At 37.7% G+C, this 21,150-nt stretch overlaps 1 protein-coding gene across 36 annotated transcripts in view; it reads right to left on the minus strand.

The window, feature by feature from the left end:
- Positions 1-21,150, minus strand: part of rims2a (regulating synaptic membrane exocytosis 2a) — a 188,248-nt gene that overhangs the window by 3,520 nt on the left and 163,578 nt on the right. For 35 of the 36 annotated variants that reach the window (XM_089117958.1, XM_089117956.1, XM_089117944.1 and 32 more), the window contains 4 exons: positions 1,511-1,652; positions 1,312-1,424; positions 1,111-1,212; positions 878-1,017 (listed from right to left, as the gene is read on the minus strand). In XM_089117958.1, the coding sequence (XP_088974084.1) occupies positions 878-1,017; positions 1,111-1,212; positions 1,312-1,424; positions 1,511-1,652 (497 nt within the window). Of the gene's footprint in view, positions 1-877; positions 1,018-1,110; positions 1,213-1,311; positions 1,425-1,510; positions 1,653-5,540; positions 5,898-21,150 lie in introns of those variants that run through there. The other variant, XM_039650619.2, reaches the window with a different exon arrangement.

Consider the following 21,150-nt stretch of genomic DNA (forward strand, 5'->3'; position numbering starts at 1 on the left):
AGCCAAACTGCAATAGACGAGTGAGTCGCGCTCGCGCCGGCCGGCTTGTGTGTACTTGAACCTGATGTCAGTCGTGTGGAAATACAGCCAATTACTACATTTCAGTTCAGGGAAGAGTTCAAAAAATGATTGGTCGACATTATGCATGAGGAATACATTTTGGTAAGTTGTAGCATACTGTATCTTTCACCAGTGTTCGTGTTCTTTTTCAAGCTAGTAGAGACGATCGGTTCACGTGCGCTAGGGATCTGTAGTGTAACATGTACAAGCGCCAAAACGGTATTTATTCTTTGAATTGCGTAATATAATTGACAGAATCTGAGAGCTTAACTAACCTGTTTGCTAAGTGTCAATTGCGTGTGTCTCACGGTGAATTCACGGCGCTAGCTTGATCAACATCAGCGAATGCTGTCTGTCAAATTAATTCACTAACAATAAAAGTGTAATATGAACAAAACGAATACCATAAACTTCAAATAATTGCCCAAGCTTTTATTTTCCCATACCGTCGAAATGCACCAGCTTGTTTTTGAGATCTATGAGGCGGTCTTCATCATTTAGTGTTGAGATTCATAGTGTTTAGTTTAGTTCACTCTAGTGTTTAGTTCATTGAGTCTCTGATCTCTAAAAATCTCCAAATGTTCCACGTGAAACTGCGGTCTTCCAACCTTTTACTATCATGTCAAATGATTTGAATAACATGCGCGATGGTAGGAGCACAAGTCATTTTTTGGAGGTATACTGCCCCCATCTGTTATGGAATATGGAGTAGGATTTGATTTATGATGTTATATGGCACCTTTAAGCGCAATAAGCAGCGAAAAATAACTTCTAAGAGGTTGCTCAAACGATGACATAATACGTGATGACATAATACCTGTAAAACCTTTCCTCCTGGGCTCTCCTCAAACGGCAGCTGCTGCTGGTAAAGAGGGTCCAGTGTTTTTCGTGCTACTTTTGTTTTCTTTTTGGCTATGCAGGCTCCGTTCTCCAGTAGATATACCTTTACATAAGGGGCTGGAGAAGAACAACAACAGATGGAGTTTAATCGTGAGCGACGAGTTTTCAGGTGTCCGTGAAATCCCCTTCAGAAAGCAGAACCACACTCACCTGGCAGTGCCTTAGAACTTGACTTTCCCACAAGGCCTCTGGCTCGGATGACCTCTACCTCTAGGGCTCCTTTCTTTTCCACCATCCCAATCTGAATGTCACCTAGACGTGAGAAAAAAAATCAAGGATATATGAGTTACACACGAGTAATACGAGTTTGACTGGAGACACAAGCACAGAAAGTCAATAACAAGTCCTCACCCATAGGGGGCGTGGCTAACGTCTGTCTGCCCACAAGCTGGGCGGGGCCAAGTCCATCCAGGAAGTCACTGAACTGACTGTCAGAAGAGAGTCTCACTCCAGGGAATATGAGGCTGAGAAGAAAGAAAAACATTCACATATTCATACGCTACTAATATATACAGTATACACACTGTCATGCTCGTGTTTTGTAACTCACTTTCCCTCAGAGCTGTAGCTGTTCATGCTGCCGTCAGTGGATTCGCGGCTGGCCTGTCGGGTCATTCGGCTCCGCATCTCTACGGCCAGACCCGTCTCTGTGCTCCTCTGGACAGTGCTGCGCAGCTTCTTTCCTCCTGCTTCTACAGACACAGAGAAAGAGAGAATCTATCAATCAAATCAGGATATCAAGACGTTTCAGCCGGAGTGATGGACACGTTTCTGCGCATTGAAAGCCAAAAGCCTCACACATGGCTGAGATGTGACAGCTGATGTGCTGTTGATCTAGAGCGTGTGAAATGAAGTGTTAGGCACATGTGGTAATGCTCCCACTCAACAATTTCTTGTTTTAGATACAGCGCTTTTTATGTTTCTATATCTGGCCTACAGTGTCTGTTACACGAGACGCAGTGTGATTTAGCACGACGGGTTTTACAGGTGCACTGAACCAGAACAAACACCTCAACCTGTGTCAGCTACACTTATATCTATCATAAAGCATGCTAAATGCTATAATGCATGGCTTGAATATAAAACTGTATGTTTTCAATGTCAAAATACTCTCCTCTTTATGATGAGAGTACAGGTAAGGCTTCCAAGACTGACTTTCTGAGGATTGTAAACACTCTGGCACTTTAATAACAGGTTAAAGTGGCATTTCAGGTCAATCAATGATGTAATTTTGAAGTGGGACTTCCTGTTTGGTGCACAGTGGTAGACGAGGTGGAAGGAGAGTTTGTCTGGAAACGTTCATTATCTTACACATTTTAACTTAATTATTCAAAAGTTTCCTAAGGTAAGATAACAAGGGTTGTTGTTACCGTAGCAAAAAAAGGAGGAAAACCTTTATGCATTTTATAAGGCTGTTTTATATCCAGTAGAGATATAAATAACTAGTGTAAAATATATATATATATTTTCAAGATGTTATCACAACATTTTTTCTTTTGTCAAATCAACTTAAATAATTTATATAGTTCAGGTAACTTATTATTTTGAGTTTCTGATGATTAAATCAATCTCCTTCATTGTATTAACTCACTTTTTCCAGTTCAATCAACTTAAAATGTTAAGGCAACCAGGTTACTTCATTATTTAAGTTAAACCAACAATATTTTTTACAGTGTATAACAAACATTGTGTATGTAGAAGTAGAAATGTCTTTAAAATTAATAAACACACACCACATATTCTATAACAATGCACTTTAAAATGCTGCGTGTCACTCGGCAGTTGAAAAATGAAGAGATGAAAAAACATTTTATCATAGTAATCCAATTACTATGATTCATTGGACAATTTCGGCTTTATTAATTGTATTGCTGTTGGCAATAAGACATTTGAGGCTAAAATCCGTGTAAAACAAGTCTTCTCTCAGCTTTAACTTCAAGTACAAAATGAATGCACATCCTGTTCTTTTGTTGCCAAATAGAAATGAAAAAATGAAGAGGACAGGCTACTCAGAATGCAGAACCCATCTTCAATAGGTGAGAGAGAAGCAGACCCAGCTGAGCTGCTGAGATTCAACCATTCAATCGCTGGTCAAACACACACATGCAGGCTTTTTTTTCATTTCATTCAATGTCATCCGCCTCTGCTTTCGGCCCTGAGACGTAGCTGAACACAAGAGGATGACAAATACATCGACGGATGTGGCTGTCCTTTTCTGTGCTAATAGCCCAGTCGTACAGTATATAATAATCGAGAACTTGTTAACTTGACCTACATAAACTTGAGAAACACACATATAGTCTTTAAGAGATCATCTGTGAACAGGACCTTTTCAAAAATACTGGTAAATTGGTTCTGGCAAGTTAGTAAGGGAAGTTGTAACATTCCCAGTAAATTACCGGTTATGTGCTCTGAATGAAGATTACCGGTATGATCACATAGAACGTCAGAACGCGCTGACATAAGAGGTCTGCTTTGGGCCAATCATAAAGCTCTTATGGAGATCAAGTGATTACTTAGTGCTGTTTACACTACGATTTTTAATCGTTTTTCTAATATGCGCTAGATCTTTGATCGTTTTGCCATGTCTCGCAGCTTTTTCGAGAGCCGGTGTTCTGACGATTCATGCTACCCATCGAGATTTGCTACTTACCGGTTATGCGCATGTGCAGACTCACAGTTTTTTTTTTTAAAAAGGTACATTTTCCTGTTATAATGTACAATTTCCCTTTAAAAAAATACTTACTACCATATGAATATCTGTACGGTCAGCCAGCTGAAAAAGAATCACTGAAAGTTTCAGTTACTATGACGAAAGGTGTACTTTGACAAGTCAAAGATGAATATTTTATGATAATTTTTACTTTTCACACCGTTTTAAAAATAAAAACAGTAGTCTACAGTATACAGTAGCTACTCATATAACTTAGAATTGTATTATAATTGTATTTCATACGACTTTAATCGGCATTCTGTGATCAATTCGCGCTACGGTAGCATTTTTCGACAAGGCAGCAAAAATCGCCAGAACACCGGCCTTCTTTTCCATTCATCAGTGTTACGGCTCTGCAGTCGGATATTATTACAGTATGCGCGTCTCGTGTTTTTAAGAGCAAAAACACATTCTGTTTGATCATCCCTTTAATGCCTTTCACTCAGATGTCAAATATTTTTGTGAACAGTGAACAGAGTGAAACTAAAACGCTTCTCCTCATGCGTGTGGATGAAGTCAACGGTGCGGCGTTTAAAGCTGACTGAGAATTTAACAGTATTTTGTAGCTGATGTGTGAATGGTCTTTTACCGGTAAAAAGCCATTGCTTGTGTGAACAGTATATTTGTGTATTTACCGGTAAAGTCATTCTGGCAAATTTACGGTAATTTACCGGGATTGCTGTGTGAAAGTCACAATGATGCACAATGTCAGAAAACATCAAATTTCACCCCAAAATAAAATTCTTTATAATATATGTTAGACAGAAAAGAAGATATTTAGAAAAATGTTGGTAAGCAGACAGTTGATGGTCCCCATTTACTCTCATAGTATTTTCCCCCTACTATGGCTACCGTCAATTTAAAAAAAATAAATAAATAAATAAAAATAAAAGTAAATTTCCCTTTTAAGATTAAATCATGACATGTTCTCTGATCATGTCTTGAAAGGCTCTATGAAATGATCAAGATGATGTTCAGGTCATATTTCAACCCAAGTCAAAAAGCAAGCCTTTTTAGGACCTGTTATATTTTGCTTTGTGACATTATCTTCATTACAATTAAGCACATTTCTTCCAAAACTGTCATTGTTATAAATGAATGACATAAAAATAAAATAGCTAACTAACTAAAAAAAAATATACAACATTGATCAATTAAATAAATTAAAACAACCATATTAATTTATAAAGTGTTTACACATCCTGAAGTTGATATGTTGTAATGCCTTTAATTTATGCTGATTAAAAAAAAAAAAGAAATGTGCATAATTGTAATGAAAATAAGAAGATAGGCTTATAGGCTTTATGCAAAACAAATTGGGATGAGATGTGACCTGGAAATGTTCTCATGAGATTCACCCAGTAATTAATATTTTAATGAATTGAAGAGATATCATATCACATTAAATCATACAAAAGCCAAAAGGTATTTGTTCCATAAGCTATTAAGTCATATGATATTTCCTATGATATTAATCTCTATAGCGACTGAAGGGGGAGAAAGAGACACACACAGAGAGAGAGAGAGATGCTGTAGAGAAAGGCAATCAAGCACACTCAAGGTCAAAACACGATGATGCTTGAGTCCCACCAAAACCATCAAAAGATTACACTACTATTTAGTGCAATAAAATGATATTGCACACACATAACTATAATTTACTGACAGTGACGCATGATTCTGCTAATTATTTATTTAAACTCCACCAGAAACCAGCTACACATAAATAATCATAAACTCAATAAAATGTGTAAGGATAAAGATAACACCAAATATTTTGCAAAACACATGATCTTTGACATGCAACATTCCCATTCCCACCTAAACACTTAATATCCCCACACGTGACACATCTTCACCCCCTTACCTCCGTCTTCCTCGTCGAAAGAATTCATGCAGGGGAAGTAGACGGCCAGCGCTTCGAACGAGGCTGACAGACTCATGCGGCTCTGGGAGCGTTGCATGCGCCCGCCGCTGCCCGCACCCGTGCCCGCGGTGGAGGTGGCATCGTGGCTCTGCCTGCCCATGCTTACAGCCGGGTCGAGTGGAGAGGATGCTGAGGCGCTAAGGGTTGAACTCAGAGCAGAGAGCGCTCTTAAACATCACTTAATCTGCAGCGGATGCAGAACGAGGGTTTGTTTTGAGTTCTTCAGCTGGAGAAAGGAGTACGCAGCATCAGTGTGCGTTCGGCTCTCGGCGCACTGAAGCAGTCTGCTCCCCTCAAGCCCTCTCCTTTCTAACACACACGTGCAGGAGGGGGGACGAGGGCGGAGCAAGGCCCCCTTTCTTGCATCCTCCCCCGGCCAATCAAAAGCCTCAGCTCTTCAAATGCTCCTCCATGCGCATGAGCTTTACCCAGAGATACTGCAAATGTGTGTGTGGTCATTAGGAACTGAGCATCTCTAGCCCTGAATGTCCACATGCCAGTCACACACAGTTCACGTGTTAAACACACACACACACACGCACGCGCACAGATAATTCCTCCTTTCTCCTCGGCTCTTAAAAAGACGAGATTTATTTCTCTGTGCTGACGTACATCTTTTATCACAGGCCTCCACCTCTCTCTTCACTATCTCTCAGTGTAAATGTTTACCACAGAAGACGCCCGGCCACAGAAACAGCTGAATCACTGCTATCCCCGAAAAATATCCCCGCATTATGCATCGCAAATATTTGAATAGTCATAACAGGAATAGCAGCCATATCCAACCATTTTCAACAGCCACTTCAGTCATCAAGTTCAGAGAGAAAGATACTGGGTGCCTGCTGAGGAATTAAAAATACTAGATATTTGCATTATGCAAAACTTCACTCTTAGAAGAAATGGTTCTATTTAGAACCAGAAATGGTTCCATCCCCCGCTTCATATATGGAACTCCAAAATGGTTCTATATAGAACCATTTTTTTTTTTTGGTAAAAGGTTCTATTGGCCAAGTATGGAATATAGAACCCAGAGGAACCCTTTTTTTTAAGAGTGTATAGAACCTTTTAGGGGTTCCAAATACGTAGCACTGATTTATATAGAACCTTTTCTTCTAAGAGTGTTGCAGTCATGATACCAGGGTGCATGGTGTTATAAAGGTTTAAAGGGTTAGTTCACCCAAAAATGAAAATTAAGTCATTAATTACTCACCCCCATGCTGTACCAACCCCGTAAGACCTTCGTTCGTCTTCGGAACACAAATGAAGATATTTTTGATTAAATTTGAGAGCTGTATAACTACCACATTGGCTCCTAAGGGACTGCCTCTTGACGGCCCAGAAAGTCAATGAAGAAAATGTTTAAATATCCCAAGTGACTACCGTGGCTCAACTATATGTTTATCAAGCGACGCGAATACTTTTTGTGCGAAAAAACAAACAAAAATAACGAGTTTATTCGACTATTTCTTTTCTTCCTTGTAGGCCAGAAACGAGATTTCCTTAGATTTCCACGACGCATGCGCGAGAATTGCGATCTGCTTACACTACTTCAGATCGCAATTCTCGCGCATGCGTCGTGGAAATCTATAAGAAAATCTCGTTTCTGGCCTACAAGGAAGAAAAGAAATAGCCGAATAAACTCGTTATTTTTGTTTGTTTTTTCGCACAAAAAGTATTCGCGTCGCTTGATAAACATATAGTTGAGCCACGGTAGTCACTTGGGATATTTAAACATTTTCTTCATTGACTTTCTGGGCCGTCAAGAGGCAGTCCCTTAGGAGCCAATGTGGTAGTTATACAGCTCTCAAATTTAATCAAAAATATCTTCATTTGTGTTCCGAAGACGAACGAAGGTCTTACGGGGTTGGTACAGCATGGGGGTGAGTAATTAATGACTTAATTTTCATTTTTGGGTGAACTAACCCTTTAAAGCACCCACCCTCATCTATATGACAGGGTTCTTAAACGTTGATGCCAAGGAGGACCCCTAAAAATGTTGGTCTTAAGGACCTCTTTCAATTTTCTGCAAAAAGTCCCATTTGCACTTTATTTCAAAATAACTGTTTTCTATATTTTAAAATGTAATTTACTCCTGTGTTGGCAAAGCTGAATTTCATCAGCCATTTCTTCAGTCTTTAGTTTTAATCTTAATTATTCCAAACTTCACTAAAAACTATATAAATACTGTTTGTTTTCTCACAAAAACCGCTCGCTTCGTGTCTTAGGCCATCAATGTGTACTTACATTTACGAGGACTTCTCTGTGCATGCTCTTTGAGGTGGACCCCATAGACCTCCATTATATGACTGACAGACAAGAACGGTTTGACCTAAAAATATCAAAATTGAAAATACTGCGGAAACAAAGACACCTACATGTTGGATGCCCTTGAGGTAAACTAAAACATATCAAAAATTAATTTCAAAGTGAACTATCCCTTTAAGGCATTTCCAAACATTGTGATCTGGTATCTGGCACTATTCTGATCCGTTAGTTAATATATTCATGTTGATTTGTTTGATGGCTCTTTTACATTTTGAGTTCTGAATTTCTTTTTGCAGGCATGGAGAACATAACACAGTGTACTAATACTCCCAAACCTGCCAGAATGCACTCTCATCCTGATTCACTGCCAAATACTGTACGTGTCTTTTAGTGGCAGAGGGGGCAGAGGTGATGTCTCAACATGCTCATAATAGAATACAACAAAAGGAAGGAAGCACACAATTTCAGCACAATGACTAGTCTAAAATAGACCACTTCTGTGAAGCCAGAGAATGGAAGTTTATACTCCCAACATCCTCAAATCCTTGTAACCAACATGTACAAATCAAAAAAATCTGAGACTAACATCAAGCAATAGCAAAACTAAGAACTCAGACTCCAGAGCTGAGAAATAAAACTTTCCATTGGGTTACCACATAGAAAAAAATGACACATCTCTGAAACTCCTCTATTGCAAACAGTTTTGATAATACTGGGCAATTAACTTAATAATTCTGGGAAATGTTTCATGAGCAGACATACAGTAGACCACTACAATATAAATCAAATGTAGTCAATACAGCTAGTAAGAAGATTTCAAAAAGGCCAGATTAGATGAAAACATTTATGAATCAGTTTATATTATACATCAGCCACTTTATTATTATCGTTTCAAATGAAAAAAGCCTCTTCATAATGTTCTCCTCATAAATTCCATTGTTAAAAGCTATTAACCTACGTAAGTCGGTCATGGTGATTCAGTGCAATAAATGGTTCAAGAGCTTCCACTGGCCTACATTTCCATTATTTAGACAAATGTCAATTGACAATCATGCACCACTATGGTTTTAAAACACTGACACATACTTTAAAATACCATATTGAAGTAAAGAGCTAATGTTATTTAGGACAGGGTCATCTACATCTAGGGATGGGACGGTATGAAAATTTCATATCACGATTATAGTGTCCAAAATAATCGTGATTATCAATATCATCACGGTTTTGTTAAAAATGTATGAAAGTGCTCAAAAAGAACTGATGCTCACACAGAAAACATTTCAACAAGTTTTATAATTGAAAATCAACAAACAACAAATAAAACAAGCCTCTCTATGCAGTTTTTTAAGCAAGATTCTATTCTATGGCATATGCTTCTTTATAATGCCCGTCGTCAATAGCAACACGTGATTACACAGCGCACATCCATATCACAACGGACGCGCGCTCTTGTTCCATTCAAATACAACTTGCCGTCTTGCCGTCCTCAAAACAACATTTCGTGCCCAATTGTTTCCCAGACGTAGTTTTGGCATTGAGGTCAAAGTTAACTTGCCTTGCGTTCGTTCGGGTGATGAGCACACAAGACGACTCTGCAGATTTAAAGTGTTTCTATTGCAGTGACTTTTTGTTCGGCAGACAGGGTGACCATCCTCGATCAAGTTTCCCTCAGGACTTTTGTAAAACCCAAAATATGACCACACCTCAGATTTGGTCCTCTTAAAAGGCTGAAAAATCCCCTGAGCACGGTCACTGCCTTCCACCATTCCTTCTCGAATAGTAATTAAAAAAAAAATATTGCGTGCTGCGCGCCTGCGTCAGACTGGCCGACAGGATTCAGTGAGTTATTAAAATCGCGATAATCAAACACGGTTTTAATGATAATTAAATTTTAAACGATAATACTAACTGTCAGTACATTTTATCACGGTTTATCGTGAAACCGGTTATCGTCCCATCCCTATCTACATCTACTGAGAATTCAGAGGAATGAAAAACAACAGAATCTTCAAGAACAGAAAGAATGATGGTCTCTCTCTCTCTCTCTGCCTCAGATTAATTGGCGCTCACCTCTAGTAAAACAAAACACATGAAAGCAAGGACAGTCCGCTCATGCCTGAGAGATGAGAACAACTCATATTACGGGAATTTAAAGAACGCCATGTGTGAGAAAAACACAAAGATGTAATGTCTGGGCAGAACATCCTATGTGTGAGATTGATGATGTTTTGACCAGCTCAGGTGGCCATGTGTGTGTGTCCGTGTGTGTAGATAAACATTTCTACCAAATGGCATGTTTACATCCTCTAATTCCTGCCTTCATTCCTGCTTTATGTCATGCCACACCAGTTAGGAATAATAACCAACACAACACTAGAGGATATGAAAGTGTTAGGATATCATTAACACACGGACTCTTTAGAAAGCGCTGCAGATTTTCACAGAACTGGAACATCCATCTCTAGCATGTTAGTTTATTAAATGGAAATGTGTTCAGCTAGTCTAGACCTCTCGGCTCATTTCAACACTTTAACCGTTTTTTAAAAGCATTGTGCATCATTGATCAACCTCGACTATGTCCATTTAAAGAAGAAAAAGGAAATGTCTGGGTCATATTTGACCACAAAATCAAAAGGAAAAAATAAGATATAATGTTTTGCATGAAGAAAATGAAGCCTATTTTATACATTTTTTTTTCCCCCAAGAATGTTTGCATTGTAGCATAATGCATTATTTTTTATTACTGTAATACAACATGCAGGCCAAAATAATAATGATAATTATTATTATCATAAGCATAAACTAAATAGAGTACATATAATCATACATATTTTGAATTTGTACATTACAAAAGTTCTTTACACTGAATTAAGATAAACTAATAATAGGATTTTAACACCAATTATAATGATTTTTTGGGGGGTAGATGCACTTAATGTCACAATGGAAAAAGATTTTGATGTGAAATATTATGGAAAGAACGTGTCGTAGGTTTTCGCAAGTTGCAAATCTGGGATGTGAAATATAGCCAGACATTTCTTGGCAGTTTTCATAAGATTCACCTCAGAAAATCACATTCACGTAACATAAAATAGATATAATATCAGCTGTGAAGTGATAAACCTCACACTCTTTTCTCTCAACACGTCTAATCAAGAGAGATGTGATACAGAAGGAGGAACGACTACTTCCTCTGTCAATGTGTGGACAGATGGAGAAAGACACAAAGAGAACAACACACATAATAAAATCTTGCGATTTACTAACAGCCCAGATCGAAAGAAGAGGCGTCTATCTGTGCAGCTGACTGAACGTCTGCATATGAGGCTGTGACCGAGACAGGTATTTCAGTGTAAAAAAGTTCATTCTGCAGATCTGAGATTCACAATAATATACATGGTCATCATCATCATCACAACTGAGCAAAAAAGGAGAGCTTTGGTTTTTCCCCCCAACTGCTTAGTAACTTAAGTGTCAGATGAGGAACAGGATCACTGGACTATTTCTCATAAGCTTGTTTTTGAAATAAGGAAGTCCATCTATGGTGAGTCTTTGAACACGGAGACATTCGTGAGACAAGGCCAGACTGAATAAACAAAGACTGGATGTAAGCCGCCTGTGTCCAGTTTTTTGACAATCAGCTTCACTATAACATTTCAGAGATGTTGCAACACAAGCACAACATATGAACACACATTACAAAAACATGCAGTTTCCGAATGCAATGAGTCACAAAGACTTCTCTGGTGTGGTGTCACATAACAGAATAAAAATGTTGCACCATACTAATGTTAGTCAACCGAGAAAAATTAATAAATAAATCAATCAAACATATGATTGATTGACTAATTAAAGTAACTGGTCTTCAACTGTCCACCAAGACCATTTATGGAAATAAGCTGAAATCATAATCACATTAACATATGACCCCTCACATTTACATATTAATGCATATTCAGTAGCCAGCTATTTAACTTCCCCTGATGAATGACAGTGTGAACTATTCCAATACAAAGAGGTTAGTCTGTCATATTAAAAGTCATTAACATACAGAATTCTTAAAAGTGCAGTAGCAAAATGTAAGGTGGAACATTTTCAAGAAAACTCCAAACTTTTTGGTGCAAGATGCCTTGAATAACATTATAATTGAGATAAAATGGTACAACAGTACAGTATAGCCACCTTTAAAACAGAATTTTTACGGCAATCCATGTCATCACTGTTATATATTGTGTTATTACGCGTCTTCTGAAAAAGTATAGAATATCCGGATCAAAAGACAGGCAAAGAAGCAGAAACAATCGATAGAAGCATTGCTTATGTGATCATGTAAAGCATATAAAGCCAAACTGCCTAATGTTACTGAATGAAATGTCGACCCAGGAAGCAAGCTTTGGGTGTGTTGATTGATACAATCTACTACATAGTCTACTCTTCAAGTAGTCTTTAGGCCTTGTTCAGACTGTCAGTCCATATCCAATCAAAAATGGTGTCGTTATCCACATGCTTATTACATGTTCAGTCTATAGGGGTGTTTCTTTACAAAGTAACATCGCCAACTACTGGCCTGACATGAATAATACAGCGCTTTAGTCGTTTTCGCGGATACATGTGAACGGGGATCGTTTTGACAATGTTGTTGTCAGTACGCGTAAAAAAAAAGAGATTAGATTGCATTCTGACAGTGTAAACGTAGCCTTAGACAAAAACACTATTTTCTCAGCTTTTTGTTCAAAATGCGGATTTTTCATGAAATTAACTCACATTGAAGTGTTGATTAAAAAAAAAAAAAAAAAAGAATACATGAAGCTAGAATAAAATGAGGCTCTGTTCTTTCTTTTGATACATTGGATGTTCAAATATATATTCTGGTGGTCATGAAATAAAAAATATGTATTTTAAAAATGCTGGTGCTGGCTTGCAACTTAATTTTTTTTTCTAAAATGGCGGGAGCAGTGTTACAATAGAAGGTAGCTTATATTTATACTTATCTTATCTTATATTTATCTTACAGACTTTACTTGTGTCAAATATGAATTTGTCCGTTAAAAAGGATACTATCATAAGTGTAAATAGCAAGAGCCAAACGAGCAAAAGCAAAGCATATTGTATGTTTTATTTATTAAAATACAGTCAGACTGCCTTCCCCTTGTAAATGTGGTTTATACAGTACGGCAGCGCAGCATCTAATCAGCTCTGTCACCATGGTGACACTCTATTGGATATGATTTATCTTTATCTTTACAACCAATGATTGGAGATAAACACATGACGGTCATCATGGCCTGACCTTAAAAAGTGAAAATAGCATGTTTTATGAATAGAGAGAGAAAATGAACTTAATTACATTCACACAGCTGATTCTTTACTAGATTGCTTGAATGTGTTGTGAAAAATCTTGGCCTGTTCCCATGGTGGGGGTTCTTTAAGGGTCATGAAAAACTTAAACACATTTATTTTTGTTACTTGGACTCAAGCTCAGGTCATATTTTTTTTGCTGCCGTACCTTTTAGACGTCTATGTACAAATCCATTCATATGAAAAAAGTTGATAAAAAAAATCAATATACTGTATGTTCCATTTGGTCTATGGATGAGTTCTGAAAGTTAATATTTATATACTATTATTATATTAAATTATGAGGAATTGGCATTTATTTGTATATTTTCAGTATTAATTTTAGTTTCAGTAATTTTGTCACATGCTTTTGTCATTTTTTATATTTCTATTTAGGTTTCATTTATTTTCTATTTTAGTTTTAGAATTTTTAGTACTCCATCTTAACCATATTTCAGGTAATTGGCAAGGCAACATAAATGTAAGTATTCCATCTAATATTTATATATTAAAAACACACACACAAAAAAAAGGTTTTAGCTAACAATAAGAACACCATGGAGCCCCTAAAGTGACATAATCATGAAAAATATAATTCAGTGCTTTTTTGTCCACTTGCAAAAACTTTTGTGTTCTATGAGAGTGAACGCAAAATTTATCGGGGAACACAAACATTTTATTAGCAAACTCAAAGTTTATCGGGGAAACGCAAAACATTTGCGAGAGAACGCAAAAGTATAGACATACTGTATTATTTTTCTTCCAATCAAATTTTTTTTATAACCATGATGTCACTTTTATGTCACCATACAAAACACCAAACAGTGGCCTCTTTTTAAAAATGTAACTTTCATGTTCTGTTCACTTATTAACTTCCCAAAGACAGAGGGCAAGTCTGAATAAAACTTTTCGTTCTCCAAACACTAAATTTAGGGTTTGGTGAAAATGATGTCCACAGAGGAGATGTTGCCCAGCAAAGGACAACGTGTGTATCCAGCACATCCACCAGACAAGATCTGCGAGAGAACTGATCCAGCTTATCTATGGCCACACATACTCACAAAGCCCCACTGAGACCAATTACATTCTCGTCAAGCCAAAGTACGGCGCTGAGATCAGGCCTCCCGATAAGATGAATTGCTGCTTCATCTTCACATATTTTTGCTCATTTCCAGGATCGACGGAACGCGGCCGGGGCGACATTCCACCTTCTGAGAGACGTTCATTTGCATAACATCTAGTTGAGGGGGTGAGAAGGGGCCGTGGAAAATCGGATCAGAGGAAAATCCGCAGTACGCACAGATCACCATGGCTACAGAGAATGTTATGTGACTTGCTCTGTTCCCTGTCAGGTAACCAGGCTTGTCACAGTAGAAGATACTCGTGTGCTACTTTCTTTAGCCGCATTTTATCATACGTGCAGCAAAAATCAACTTATAACTTTTAAATATGTCTATGTGAGCCGTGGGAATGCTGCGAGTGTTAATGAGTTAATGAGCTCTGGAAGGATAAAAGAAGAAGTGACGACAGAGGAAGACGAGAGAGGACAAGGTTATGTTGTTGTTGTGATTAAAGTTACGTTTACTGTTTGCCGGTTAAAGCCTCCATCTTTCCTGAGCTTTTACATTGTTACAGTTTAATCTATAGTAGTTTAACTAATGGCAATTTTGGACAATTTACCTAATCAGACAAGGTTCAGCATCTGTGTGCAATCAATCTTGACTCTTGTATACAGTCAAACCAAAGATTATTCAGACACCAGATATAATTTTTGATATTTGTTTCCTAGTAGGTGCAGGACACTATAGTTCATTTATGTAAGTGAGGATAGCAAAATAAAGTAAACTGTGAAATATTTTACCCAAAAAATTCTTCATACAGTGGACTACCAGTAAAATATGTAAAAATGTATAAAAATTTGGGACCAAAAATGATTCAGACAATTTGACCACCTGACCATGTTTTACTAATGTTTTAAATGCAAATGTGACCTTATTGCACCACAGACTGAACAAAATGAAGCATTGCTTGGTAATTGTTTGACCTAAATTGGTATTATCTAATTGTGCAGTTAAATTTAACAGCTGACAGCTGACAACTATTCAACCCAATTCATTTGTGAGACAGTCTAACAGAAGGATGGCCAAAACCAGTGAAATATCAACTGATTTGATAACTCTGAGTTCTTGTCATAATTTATTACCATTTTCGAAACTATAGCCAATGAACAGTGAAAATGTGAGAAATGTTGAAGTTATTTGAATACATTTTGGTTTGACTGTACAGTACACACACACACACACATATATATATATAGATATATATGAAGAGTTCAGATGCAAATGCCATTTGAAATTTTCTTCTTTAATGATGATTTTTGTCAAACTTGTATATTTAAGTTCAGTAATTTCACATAAATAACAATTAATAGGTAATTATCATTGCCATTTAAGTGAAATCACTGAACTTAAATATACAAGCTTGATAAAAATGATCATTCTAAAAGAAAATTTCAAATGGCACTTAGAGGCTTTTGCATCTGAACTCTTCATATATATATATGTATGGTATAAATACTGTATATACATTTCAAATCAAATCAAATTTGAGATGAACTATTCCTTTAAGGCCAGCTTTGTCTAAAACCTTCTTTGGTTTTTAAGTCCCACTGTGGTAAAAAGCAAGGTTTTAATATTGTTTGTATGTCTATGGTGTTTTTAATATGCTTTAAAACAAATTATATGTACATTTATGAGTATTTTCTTCTTAAAACGGCAGTGAACCAAAGACAGTCTCAAAATCGTGGTTTGAAATCTCTGGTGTTTCTGGCGTCACAAATGACCTTGTAACCAATCATACCAATGAGTGAGTGGGTGGAGGCGGGGCTAATTTCCATATATGGAACCGCGTATACTAAATAAGGCAAGGGTGTAGACTAGAGTTACATTTAAGCTATTTAAAGGCATAAATAACGAAATTATTTTAGCATCAAAAAACACATCCAGCATATTTAAATCTGAGAAGGCCAAAGGTATATGATTATACAAGACCACATTTCACAAGTGTGACAAGAAGGAGCTGCAGTAATTTTCACTATCAGTACAAAATGTTTGTTCTACCAGATGATTGGTTTCACATAGTGTTCTGTCAGATCAGTTTGAAAAGTTCTGACCACGTCAAGTCATGAGTGAACTTTACTGGGACAAGCTCCAAAAATGACAAGCTGAAACTCATCTGTCCCTTCTAAACCCTTTGTCTGTTTAACCTCAAGTTTCTTACAACTTGTAAACACACTTGCGAAAAGAGAGTGTCGCTCTCAACAGTGCCAGAGGCTCCCAGTGTTTTAGCTCATACCATAACTACAAACACATCTAAACCGCGTGTCACTTTCTATGAACAGGGTACAAAACGGTGCCACTTGGGTCAGTGGAAAATGTTGGTCGCCAGGTCACGGCAAACATATTTTGGTGGGACAGAATTTTTATTCTTTTTTTTTTAAGTCACCAAGTCTTTTAAAAAAATTTGACACCAAAGTGTCCCGTATTCATGAAAAGTCGCATGGTGTCTAGAGGATGACCCTAAACAAGTACACTCTAAAAAATGCTGGGTTGTTTTAACCCAACTTTGGGTCAAATATGGACTAACCCAGCCGTTGGGTTAAATTTTACATTACATTTTTAACCCAACATTTCGGGTTTGTCCATATTTGACCCAAAATTGGGTTAAAACAACCCAGCATTTTTTAGAGTGTAGGCTGCCAAAACGGGTCTTGAACATTCCCCTGCATTATCCGCCATCTGCCCGTGTCGAGTGGCGTCTACTCTTCTGACATCCCTTCTGCTCTGCCTCAAAGTCATTTCTCTGGAAACAGCTTTTTAAGAACCACTCACAGAAGCTTTTCAACTCTATGACTGCTCACTTCCCAAACCACATTGCTTACAAATGAACAAAGCATAAATCTTTGGGGAAAAAAACTGCAGTATGGAGGACACTGTGGAAAATGATCTATAAAAAGAGCTGCTGGTTATTAAATCAATTTTATTTCTGAACAGGGATGAGTGTGTTTGGAAACAGTGAAAAGCGACCGTCTCCCGAATACCTTAAACCTCAGCGCATTCCGCAAGACAAAAACCCTTGTGCACATTTAAGGACACGGACAAATTCACTAAAGAGTTAGTTTTGCATGCAGTATTTCAGTAAAAACACCTGCATCCTATTCGGCATACGGTCTATGCTTATTTCACATTTCTGACTTTTTCAGAATTATGAGATATCGCAATTGCGGTAAAATGTTGTAAAATGTTATAAAGTCATAATTGTGAACCGACTTTTTTCTCAGAATTACGACTTTATATCTTACGATTCTGACTTTATAACTCGCAATTGTGAGATTATATCTCACAATTCTGAGAAGTCAGTCAGGAGTGTGAGATATAAATGAGATATTTCTCAAAATTTAGATTTTATACTTTGCAATGTGGATGTTTTTTTTTGTTGGACAAACAAAATGCGAGATATAAAATAATAAACTCACATTTCTGAGAAAAAATGTCAGAATTGCAAGAAATAAACTCATAGCTGTGTGGAATTGTGAGATAAAAAGTCTCAATTACTTTCCTTTTTTAATTTTTTTATTCCATGGCGGAAACAAGCTTATACTTTTTAAAGCGACACAATAGGAGAAAAATTCTTGGTTCCCAAAAGAACCTCAGTAAACAATTCTTTAAAAAATGACATTTTTTTTTCTGAGTGTTAAGAACATTTTAATAATATGAAGAACCTTTTTCCACTCTAAAGAACCTTTTGTACAATAAAAAGGTTTCAAGGATGTTAAGGGTTATTCATGAAATCATCAATGCCTTTTTAAAACCTTTATTTTTAAGAGTGGAAGTTATTTGATAAGTTTTTTTCCTCATTAGGATAGGCTAGTATAAAATAGACAGGAAGCGAGGTGGGAGAGAGAGAGAGAGGGGGACGGGATCGGGAAAGGTCCGCGAGCCGGGACTCGAACTCGGGTCGCACAAAAAGCAACGACGCTACTCGCCAACGTGCTGCCCACAAGGCAATTGGCCCAATGTTATTTTATATCCTTAAATACAGAACAAGACATTCTGTAGCTTGTTCTAGTCTCAATGGCACCTAGAGTAAAAAAAAAAAACACTTCCTCGTCCGGGAAACATATTCGTATGGGTATGAGCCCTCCATGAGAATCACAGAAGCTCAAATGGCTCCAGGACTGAAGGCTAAGGGCACATGGATGAGATTACATCGATTACACTGATGGCCACACCAGTGGTTTCAGCTTTCCCAGGATGCATTAGGAGCCTTTGGGAATGTTGAAAATGTATTATAATGCTGTAGAGAGAGATGCTCCTATGGGGTGTAATTTCTAATTTCTCAATAGTTATTTCTCATAACAATGGACCAGAACAAAATGAAGATGTTTGCTTATATCTGCTGCTCAAATTGAGCAAAAATGGCATTACTTTCAGTAATGTCCCTTTGATTAAAACCATTGTTGATGCTTCTAATCAAAATTTTGGTTTTTGCTTTTTAAAGAATATAGTTTTGTTGTGCATGCATATGCATCAAATGTTAAAAACACTTTTCTCATAATATACATCACCTCTTTTCTCACAGTGTCTGATTGTTTTGCAGCGTACTTTGTATTTCTCCTATGGGAAGTTAGGAGAAACATCTGGGACAAACTTGATTTACTTAAACGAAACATACCTAAGAAGTGCTGACCCATTAAAGGCTTGTAGGCTTGTGTTTTGCCAGGGTGAGCATATAAAAATATAAGAGCACCGAACATCAGGGGTTTTCATCTGCACTTGCAACTCTGGCCACTTTGCTGACACAGATCTGGAGACAAGAGAAGATCAGCAGAGGTTAGATGTGAGCTCCGTGGAGCGCTGGGTATAATTACCAGAGAATTCAGGCCTCTAAAAACGCCGAGAGGAACAATCGGGCACTATAAATCAGAACGATGATTCAGCTTGGTCATGAATAAAACCGTGAGGGCTTCAGCTCCATGAAGCTCTCTCCTGCAGATCTTGTCATCAAAGATTAATTAGAGCAGTCTGCTGGACTCCAGCGGTTTCTCATGGACACTCACAGTGCAGAGATACAGTAATATAACCTGTAATATGGAGGCAAATATTCTATGTAAACACAAAATGGACGGTTCTGCTCCTGGATGCAGGTAAATACACTAAATTAATAACAGCTATGACGCGAAACACCTGTTCGCCTAATGTGAATGTCACTGCACATCCTCATAAAGGCAGGCTATTAAGTCAACATTTAATCAGGAGTGACTTTTAGATGATTTATCTCGACAATTAGACAAAATAAATCAATAATGATATATACACACTACCATTCGAAAGTTTGGGGTCGTAAGATTTTTTGTTTGTTTTTGGAAGATGAAATAAGTGTCTTATGCTCACCAAGGCTGCATCCACCCATCCATCCACCCATCTAATCATCCATCCATCTAGTCATCCATCCATCTAGTCATCCATCTAATCATCCATTCATCTAGTCATCCATCCATCCACCTAATCATCTATGGATAAATGGATGGATGGATGGTTGGCTGGATCAACCATCCATCCATTTATCCATCCATTTATCCATCCATCTAATCATCCATCCATCTACCTAATCATCCATCTAATCATCCATCCATCCATCCATCCATCCATCAATCCATCTAATCATCCATCCATCCATCCATCCATCTACCTAATTATCCATCTAATCATCCATCTATCCATCCATCCACCCATCCATCCATCTAATCATCCATCCATCTACCTAATCATCCATCCATCCATCCATCAATCCATCCATCCATCTAATCATCAATCCATCTACCTAATCATCCATCTAATCATCCATCTATCGATCCATCCATCCACCCATCCACTCCATCCATCTAATCATCCATCCATCTACCTAATCATCCATCTAATCATCCATCTATTTATCCATCCATCCATCCAGCAATCCATCCACCCATCTAATCATCCATCCATCTACCTAATCATCCATCCACCTACCTAATCATCCATCCATCCATCCATCTAATCATCCATCCATCTACCTAATCATCCATCTAATCATCCATCCACCTACCTTATCATCCATCCATCCATCCATCCATCTAATCATCCATCCATCTACCTAATCATCCATCCATCCATCTAATCATCCATCTATCCATTCATCCATCTAATCATCCATCCATCCAACCATCAATCCATCCATGCACCCATCCATCCATCCACCCATCCACTCCATATAACTCGAATAAAAATGCACACATGCATTTTTTACATCGTGTCTAAATCTGCATGCACCATAAAATAAATTCTTCATAGTGAAAAAGAAGTGAACTAGACGTAGAGAATGAGTCTCAGGAGATCTTCTGCAGTTTAATGTATATATGCACATTTCAAACACACATCTTTTCACACAGTAAAGGCCTAGGATAACCTCTTTTTGAAATGTGTGTCTGTGCTCCATGCTCTCTCTACAAGGCTTTCAGGCTTTCTGAATTAAGCACAACAAAGTGGAGCAGGAAGCAGCCAGAGAGGGGTGGACTGGTCTTTGAGACTGTGGCCAGGGATTTCACAGGCCTGCATGTGCTTGGCAGATAAAAGCTCTGCCTGAAAAATTGATAGGCTCTATGATTCACATCTCATGAGCTGGTGTTGTTGCCAGACCTGATCTCCTGATCCAGGTGAAACCGTACTGCTGTATTGAGCATGACAATGAGCAGGCGCCAGGCGGCTCTCTAAACTTTAAAACAGCACACCGGATCTCACTACGGAAATTAATTTCTCATATGTTTGGTTGGAATTTTCAGAGTCAAGTTTTTTTTTTTTCAAATTTTTCCCAAAAAGGAAGAAAATATGTCTATTTCAAAACGATCCCCACT

This window comes from Pimephales promelas, chromosome 12, assembly GCF_988280905.1.
Source record: "Pimephales promelas chromosome 12, fPimPro1.hap1.1, whole genome shotgun sequence".
Taxonomy (NCBI): Eukaryota; Metazoa; Chordata; class Actinopteri; order Cypriniformes; family Leuciscidae; genus Pimephales; species Pimephales promelas.